Here is a 9,768-nt window from a genome sequence, read left to right as displayed (position 1 = left end):
TGTATTATCTACTTCTTATACTTTCAAACTTAATAAACTTATTGAACACAAAAAAATTGGAGTTAAAAGTATATTATTTATCAGATGATAGTCTTATCGTCAAGTGAGTGCCTGTCCTTTCGACTTTTGTGCCCATTGACAATCTAAAAATGAATCCACGGTAAGACCCAGGTAAAGTCTTTTTGCAGTTCATGATACAACGTTAATTGTTTTTTCAATGATAGAAAACTGGCATATACTATATGATGGCAAATGGTTTAGGAAGGAAAGAAGAGCCAAGGTGAAGGCTTACTTAACAGTGTACAGTCCTTTATTAATGTCCTGTAGATCCCAAGGAACTCATTAAGTTGTGCCTTTACAAATCTCTATGAAACAAGTTGGTTGTTTGATATGCTGGACAAAATAAGAAAAGCAATGGCGGTATCGGTGTCAACTCAAGTCAAAATTGTGGTCGTTGTGAGAGCATGGTATTTTGCACATTTTCACGATCAAAACTTTCCAATTTCCAGGCATTATCAGCAAAAATGTATGACCAATCCTGTAGGGATGAAATCGAATATGAAATTTTTTCTATATCGTGGATGGAAATTTTGAATCGGAATCTTATTCATATAACGGCCAGTATTCTGATGCATTATCTTAAAGCTAAATTAATGATTGCCTTAGAAGAGTATTTACAAATTTCATAATATTATTTCTTGAGTTTTAAAACATCATGTACACATTATTTCCTTGCATATCGCTGGTACAATAAAAAATATTATATCAATTTGATCAAAGACCGTGATGTGAGATCAGTTTTCACCTGGTACAGATCTGGACAGGTTACCACCATCTAAATTTTGAAGTCATGAAGACAATGAGGGTAAAAGGTATGAATTGTATAGCAATGTAATTAGTCATGGGAATTATTGGTTAGTATTCGATTCTGTTGTTTAGCACTTTCTAAGTATTGTGGTGTAATTATAGCACCATTTTCCATGAGAACTTGGTCTAATTCACTAGACATAATAGGAACTTTAATGAATAATAAAAATATGTCTGTGATTACATTTTTAAATGTATTTGAATGTAAATATGGAAAATGAAATAATTTGTTTATTTTTGTGTTCTAGAAATTAAGCTGAATGGGAAGCATAATTTGTAAATAAAGTTATCAGTGGTGGATGATTATATAATTAAACACTTGTCACATTATTGACGTGCTTATGGCTAGCAGCTCTGTCCCATGCGTTAGGCCTTGCAGTAGACATTGTATGACATCTTTTCTCCTAGTTTTGTTCCTGCTAGACATTCTTCAAACTTTGCATCCATTTCTTGGCTCTGTGATTCAGATAAATGGTTCTTCCAGTCCCCAATATCTCCTTTGAAGACAAAGAACATAAACATTTATATGCAGTTGGCAATGACATGAGCTCAGGTTTTACATAGTAACAAAACACTGCCTTATGGCAATTTCATGGCTCATATGAAGGAACAACAATTAAAAGAAAGGATTTACGGCAGATCAGCTGCGATATTTGCTTTTAGGGTTTCAGAAAAGCAGGTACATTCATTCACACTCTGGGATTGCACAGTAATGGAGAACTACTGAATTCAAGTCATAGGAAAATTGAAAACATATTGGGAATGTCACTCTGACCTAATGCACCCACCATACTGCTGAGATTAAGGAGGGAGCAAGTGGTACCCAGATCTAAAAACGTGTTTATCCATCTATTCCTCCTAGTGGCCAAAAGGGACGTAGATCACAAACAGTAAAGTCCAACATTTCCAATGTTTGAGGACTGGTGCAATAGCATGGATTGATGCATGGCTGTAGGAAAAGTGGTTTATGCTAGCAGGGGGAGTCCCAAGAAGTTTAGTTTGATCTGGGGGCACTGGATAACACACCGCAGGTTTATCTAAACTAACTGGACTCAAAGAGATATCAAGTAGTTGATTTTATCATTTATACTGCTCCTGAATGTACACTTCCAAGTTGATCTGCTGCCCTCTCTTTCTTATATATCATTTGTAACTAAATGTGGTTATTGTGGATGTTCAACACTGTCGCACAATGGAGATAGTTCTATGTTACATGTATTAAAATAAAAAAATTAAATATGGTTAAAAAAACAATTTAAATGTAGGAAGCAGCAAAAGCTCTTTTAGATAATGTCACAATCTGTAGTAAATATGATTACAGTTTCTGAACAAGTAGAGAAACCTTTAAGATATCGTAGTAGCCAAAACACATCTGTAAAACACCAATACTCGTTCACTTTTTTTTGCCAGCGACAATTCTTAATGCAAAGTTTATTTATTCACCCCTGGATCCAGAATGAATTTGTTTACCCCTGGATTCCTGGGTATTTGCAGAGGCAACACAGTTCTCTCAATTTAAAACGAATACGTTTTGTTTCTATTCTTATGATTAGGGTGCAGACGTCTTTTCAGGAGTGACTGGGGATAAGCAGATATTACCACAAGCCATCTCTAAATGCTGATCATGCACATTGAAGCAACATTGGATTCTCAGAAGAAAAAAGTTTGAGAATTGCTTGTGGATAGACGAAAGAGGATAATTGAAAGGGACGCATAGTCTAAACACAGGATTATAATGAAAAACTGAATTTGCCTCTGGTGACCAGCCAATAATGTATATTTTTTTGTATCTGTTTCTGTAGCTTTTAAGCTTTGATCCTATCTCGCTTTAAAGCACCTAGTCATGGCTTGCACCACCGCCATTCTGGGATGCTCATGGGTGGACTCTTGCTGCAGTGTTATTTGTAGGGTCATGTCTCTAGAAATGGCGTGGGAATTCTTGCTAAAACAACAAGTGATGGACTGAATGTGGATCAATGTCACACACTCCCCCAGTCAAAAGATCTGGGCCCAAATCCATCGTATTTTTTGCACTCCACACCACCCTGGGTTAGACAATGGCGATATGCAAATCAGCTCTGACCCTGTTGCCCCATGGGAACAGTCCAGTCCGAACTACAAAAGCCATGTCCTTCCCAGAACGGAATCAAGCATCCGAGGACCGGACCGGTTTCGAGGTAACACCTCTCTTCAGCCCGGCTAGCTTGACTCCAAGTGGTGTGGAGTGCCTGGGACCCACGTCTGGGCATCCCCAGCGCACTTAGGGCGGCAATTGCAAAAACAACAAGTGATGGACTGAATGTGGATCAATGTCACACACTCCCCCAGTCAAAAGATCTGGGCCCAAATCCATCGTATTTTTTGCACTCCACACCACCCTGGGTTAGACAATGGCGATATGCAAATCAGCTCTGACCCTGTTGCCCCATGGGAACAGTCCAGTCCGAACTACAAAAGCCATGTCCTTCCCAGAACGGAATCAAGCATCCGAGGACCGGACCGGTTTCGAGGTAACACCTCTCTTCAGCCCGGCTAGCTTGACTCCAAGTGGTGTGGAGTGCCTGGGACCCACGTCTGGGCATCCCCAGCGCACTTAGGGCGGCAATTGCAAAAACAACAAGTGATGGACTGAATGTGGATCAATGTCACACACTCCCCCAGTCAAAAGATCTGGGCCCAAATCCATCGTATTTTTTGCACTCCACACCACCCTGGGTTAGACAATGGCGATATGCAAATCAGCTCTGACCCTGTTGCCCCATGGGAACAGTCCAGTCCGAACTACAAAAGCCATGTCCTTCCCAGAACGGAATCAAGCATCCGAGGACCGGACCGGTTTCGAGGTAACACCTCTCTTCAGCCCGGCTAGCTTGACTCCAAGTGGTGTGGAGTGCCTGGGACCCACGTCTGGGCATCCCCAGCGCACTTAGGGCGGCAATTGCAAAAACAACAAGTGATGGACTGAATGTGGATCAATGTCACACACTCCCCCAGTCAAAAGATCTGGGCCCAAATCCATCGTATTTTTTGCACTCCACACCACCCTGGGTTAGACAATGGCGATATGCAAATCAGCTCTGACCCTGTTGCCCCATGGGAACAGTCCAGTCCGAACTACAAAAGCCATGTCCTTCCCAGAACGGAATCAAGCATCCGAGGACCGGACCGGTTTCGAGGTAACACCTCTCTTCAGCCCGGCTAGCTTGACTCCAAGTGGTGTGGAGTGCCTGGGACCCACGTCTGGGCATCCCCAGCGCACTTAGGGCGGCAATTGCAAAAACAACAAGTGATGGACTGAATGTGGATCAATGTCACACACTCCCCCAGTCAAAAGATCTGGGCCCAAATCCATCGTATTTTTTGCACTCCACACCACCCTGGGTTAGACAATGGCGATATGCAAATCAGCTCTGACCCTGTTGCCCCATGGGAACAGTCCAGTCCGAACTACAAAAGCCATGTCCTTCCCAGAACGGAATCAAGCATCCGAGGACCGGACCGGTTTTGAGGTAACACCTCTCTTCAGCCCGGCTAGCTTGACTCCAAGTGGTGTGGAGTGCCTGGGACCCACGTCTGGGCATCCCCAGCGCACTTAGGGCGGCAATTGCAAAAACAACAAGTGATGGACTGAATGTGGATCAATGTCACACACTCCCCCAGTCAAAAGATCTGGGCCCAAATCCATCGTATTTTTTGCACTCCACACCACCCTGGGTTAGACAATGGCGATATGCAAATCAGCTCTGACCCTGTTGCCCCATGGGAACAGTCCAGTCCGAACTACAAAAGCCATGTCCTTCCCAGAACGGAATCAAGCATCCGAGGACCGGACCGGTTTCGAGGTAACACCTCTCTTCAGCCCGGCTAGCTTGACTCCAAGTGGTGTGGAGTGCCTGGGACCCACGTCTGGGCATCCCCAGCGCACTTAGGGCGGCAATTGCAAAAACAACAAGTGATGGACTGAATGTGGATCAATGTCACACACTCCCCCAGTCAAAAGATCTGGGCCCAAATCCATCGTATTTTTTGCACTCCACACCACCCTGGGTTAGACAATGGCGATATGCAAATCAGCTCTGACCCTGTTGCCCCATGGGAACAGTCCAGTCCGAACTACAAAAGCCATGTCCTTCCCAGAACGGAATCAAGCATCCGAGGACCGGACCGGTTTCGAGGTAACACCTCTCTTCAGCCCGGCTAGCTTGACTCCAAGTGGTGTGGAGTGCCTGGGACCCACGTCTGGGCATCCCCAGCGCACTTAGGGCGGCAATTGCAAAAACAACAAGTGATGGACTGAATGTGGATCAATGTCACACACTCCCCCAGTCAAAAGATCTGGGCCCAAATCCATCGTATTTTTTGCACTCCACACCACCCTGGGTTAGACAATGGCGATATGCAAATCAGCTCTGACCCTGTTGCCCCATGGGAACAGTCCAGTCCGAACTACAAAAGCCATGTCCTTCCCAGAACGGAATCAAGCATCCGAGGACCGGACCGGTTTCGAGGTAACACCTCTCTTCAGCCCGGCTAGCTTGACTCCAAGTGGTGTGGAGTGCCTGGGACCCACGTCTGGGCATCCCCAGCGCACTTAGGGCGGCAATTGCAAAAACAACAAGTGATGGACTGAATGTGGATCAATGTCACACACTCCCCCAGTCAAAAGATCTGGGCCCAAATCCATCGTATTTTTTGCACTCCACACCACCCTGGGTTAGACAATGGCGATATGCAAATCAGCTCTGACCCTGTTGCCCCATGGGAACAGTCCAGTCCGAACTACAAAAGCCATGTCCTTCCCAGAACGGAATCAAGCATCCGAGGACCGGACCGGTTTCGAGGTAACACCTCTCTTCAGCCCGGCTAGCTTGACTCCAAGTGGTGTGGAGTGCCTGGGACCCACGTCTGGGCATCCCCAGCGCACTTAGGGCGGCAATTGCAAAAACAACAAGTGATGGACTGAATGTGGATCAATGTCACACACTCCCCCAGTCAAAAGATCTGGGCCCAAATCCATCGTATTTTTTGCACTCCCATGGGGCACAGGGTCAGCGCTGATTTGCATATCGCCATTGTCTAACCCAGGGTGGTGTGGAGTGGAAAAACGATGGATTTGGGCCCAGATCTTTTGACTGGGGTGAATGTGTGACATTGATCCACATTCTGTCCATCATTGTTGTTTTTGCAGTAACCGCTCTAAGTGTACTGGGGATGCTCAGACGTGAGTCCCAGGCACTCCACACCACTGGAAGCAAGCTAGCCGGGCTGATGAGAGGTGTTACCTCGAAACCGGGCCGGTCCTCGGATGCTTGTTTCCGTTCTGGGAAGGACATGGCGTTTGTAGTTCGGACTGGACTGTTCCCATGGGGCACAGGGTCAGCGCTGATTTGCATATCGCCATTGTCTAACCCAGGGTGGTGTGGAGTGGAAAAACGATGGATTTGGGCCCAGATCTTTTGACTGGGGTGAATGTGTGACATTGATCCACATTCTGTCCATCATTGTTGTTTTTGCAGTAACCGTGGGAATTCTTGCTAACAATCAGACTATAGACCTGTAATGGTACTTGCTTTCTAAACATGAAAACGTTATATTTACCTTTTATTGTCCCTTATATCATTTGTCATATCTAATGATGGTCGTGTTCCTTCATTTCTCAGTCCACCATAATCTATCATTGCTCCTCTATGTTTACTTCTCACATTCTAGAATTTACCCTTTAAGTCTTCTTGCATTTGCCTAGCGACTGTCCCTCTTAATATGTCTGATGTGCATTCTCCAAGTACAGTTGAGGCAGATCTCCAGTCACTGCCTGCTTGACCAGAGTTCATCTAAACAATACATTTGGGTAGCTGACACTTTCTACTTGAAGAAATCCATTAGTTCTGCAAAGCTATTCATCTTACAATACCTCATCGAGGGTTTTGTTCAACAAAACAGCTTCTACTCTTATCCTCAAAGATCCCACTACTATAAAACTAACCTGACCTATCGGATGCATCACAATTGTGTTTGACCTAAGGCAAATTATTCATGTACTGTGCGGGTGGTGGTTTCATACTCATCCCAGCAGGGCGATCCCTCCAGTCAGATTCAGGGGCAGGATAGAGCTACCACAAGGAAGGATAACTTCCACATCACTGAGATCTCTAGGCTATCTATCTATCTATCTATCTATCTATCTATCTATCTATCTATCTATCTACCTATATTGAATGTAAAAAAAAAACAAAGGTTAATGGTAAGTTTTAGTTAGGAAAACTCTTAATTTTTTGCACACAAACCCAATTTAACCTACACAAACCGTTGAAACTTTAAAGTTTTAATAATAAGTAAGTTATAATTTGCGCCCCACCCAAAGTTTATTATAACTCGTGCAGCTCCGTACACAATATTGTCAACTCGTTAGCCACACTGCATAGCAAGGAGTGGAGTGGTGTGTCATTGCATGTCAAATAGTGTAGGAGAATGGCATAAAGTGGAGGGTCATACGTGGAGCAGAATGGCGTAGAGTGGCATAGAGTGTTGTAGAGTGTTCTAAAGTGGGGTTGCATAGAGTGCAGTTGAGTGTCGTAAAGTGTAGCGGCATAGAGTGGAGTGTCTTACAGTTGCTTAGCGTTGAGTGAGGTGTCATATAGTGGAGTAGAGAAGAGTGGAGTGGAGTGGTTTAGCATGGAGTCGATTAAAGAGTCATAGAGTGCAGTGCCATGTCATACAGTGGAGTGGTGTGTCATAGAGAGAAGTGGAGTGGCGTGTCGTAGTGTCTTATACAGTGTAGTAGGTGGCATAGAGTGCAGGGGCAAAGTGCGGAATTGCGGGCCATAAAATGCTTCAAAGTGCTGTAGAGTGGAGTTGCATAGACTGGAGTACTGTGTTGTAGAGTGCAGGGGCGTAGAGTAGAGTGCTGTAGAGTGTGGCAGAGCAAAATGGTATAGAGTGTTGTGGAGTAGAGTTGAATAGTGTGTCGCAGAGTAGAGTAGAGTAAAGTGTGATGGAGTGACATGGAGAGAGTTGTGTTGTGTGCTGTACAGCGGAGTGGCTTACAGTGGAGTATCATAGAGTGGCGTGTCGTAGAGTGGAGTGCCATCGAGTAGAGTGGCATAGAGTGGAGTAAGACCGGTCGGAGACCTCTGCTCTGCCAGCAGAGTGTGCGGAGATTTGCCTCCTCCGGGTTCCGCGGTGAACACGGAGAAGACAATTCTCCGCAGCGGAGCGGAGGAGTTGGCCAGCCCCTGCCTCCACCCCTCCCTATATGAACAAATATTTCTAAATTACTTTTTCACAAGAAATGCGCATTCAAAGGCGCGTGGGCATGCGCAGTTTCCTTAAGGATTATCTAAAAGGCGAGGAGGAGGGCAGCCTGGGGAAACCACATTTCAGGTAAGTGGTTTTAATTTACTTTAAATAATTTAGAATTACTTGTTTATATAAGGGGGTGCGGGCGGGTGGTGGAATTTCACGGAGTTTGTTCGCAACTCCGTGGACCTCCGCGCAGACCCACTCTGCCCACTACAGCCAGGGTTAGAGTGGAGTAGAGTGAATTGGTATAGAGTGGAGTAGGGTGGAGTAGAGTGGAGGTGAAGGTTGTAGAGTGGAATACCATGTCATACAGTGGAGGTGTTGTGCCGTAGAGAGGAGTGGAGTGGTGTGTCATAGAGTGTTATATGGTGTAGTTGAGTGGATGGGCATACAGTGGAGCAGAGTGTCATGGAGTGCCATAGAGTGTAGTAAAATGTTGTAAAGTGGAGATGCATAGATTTCGTAGAGTGTAGAGGCATAGAGAAAATTGTGGTACAGTAGCGTAGAGTGGGGTAAAGTGCAATACAGTAGAGCAGCATAGAGCAAATTGTCAGAGTGGAGTAGCATGTCATACAGTAGAGTGGTGTGGAATGGCATAGCACAGAGTTGAGTAAAGTATCATAAATTGGAGTGGCGTGTGGAGAGGGAAATTGTAGTGATGTGTGGAGTGGAGTGAAATGGGGTGTTGTAGAGCATTGGAATGTGTTGCAGTTTGGAGTAGAGGGGAGTGGCATAGAGTGGAGTAGAATGTTGTAGAGTGGAGTGGCATAGTGTAGAGTAATGTGACATAGAGTGGAGTGGCATAGAGTGTCTTGGAGTCAAGTGGTGTAAAGTGGAGTAGTGTATCATGGCGTACAGTGGAGTAAAGTTGGTAGAGTGGTGAAGTGGAAATTACTTAGAGTAGAGTGGCATAGAGTAGAGTAGAGTGTCATGCAGTGGAATAGAGTGGAGTAGAGTGTTGTAGAGTGGCTTAGAGTTTAGTAGAGTAGAGATGCATAGTGTCGTAGAGTGGGGTGCGGTGTCATACAGTGGAGTGGCATGTCATAGAGAGGAGTGCAGTGACGTGTCATAGAGTCCCATACAGTGTACTAAAGGGGGCTATAGAGGAGGGGCATAGAGCAGAGTAGCGTGTCATTGAGTGTTTGAAAGTGTTGTAGAGTAGAGAACATAAACTGGAGTACAGTGCTGTAGAGTTGAATGCCGTAGAGTAGAGTGTCATAGAGTGTGGTAGAGTGAAATGTCATACTACTATTGTAGAGTCGAGTGACGTGGAGAGGAGTGGCATAGATTGGATTAGGGGAGCACAGTGGAGTAGTGTATCATGGAGTAGAGATGAGCAAAGTGTAGTGAAGTGGCATAGAGAGTTGGGTATAGTGTCATACAGTGGACTAGAGTGTCATACAGAGGCATGTAGTGAAGTATATTATTTTAGAGTGGAGCGTAAGGACATAGGGTGGCATAACGTGTAGCAGAATGTTGTAGATTAAAGTGAAGTGTCATAGAGTGGAGTGGCATGTCGTAGAGTGTTGGAAAGTGTCATAGAGTGGAGTGGAATACAGTGAAGTACAGTAGAGTGGCGCATAGTAGCGTAGAGCGTCGGAG

General features: G+C 45.0%; 1 protein-coding gene across 1 annotated transcript in view; it reads right to left on the bottom strand.

The window, feature by feature from the left end:
* Positions 1 to 292: 292 nt before the first annotated feature.
* Positions 293 to 9,768, bottom strand: part of LOC144818748 (sulfotransferase 6B1-like) — a 344,617-nt gene continuing 335,141 nt past the window's right edge. The window contains exon 7 of the mRNA XM_078676456.1: positions 293 to 1,364. Coding sequence (XP_078532582.1) covers positions 1,234 to 1,364 — 131 coding nt within the window. The 3' untranslated portion in view covers positions 293 to 1,233. The remainder of the gene's footprint in view (positions 1,365 to 9,768) is intronic.

This window comes from Lissotriton helveticus, chromosome 2_1, assembly GCF_964261635.1.
Source record: "Lissotriton helveticus chromosome 2_1, aLisHel1.1, whole genome shotgun sequence".
Classification (NCBI taxonomy): domain Eukaryota; kingdom Metazoa; phylum Chordata; class Amphibia; order Caudata; family Salamandridae; genus Lissotriton; species Lissotriton helveticus.
This window is presented reverse-complemented; position numbering and strand designations above follow the sequence as displayed.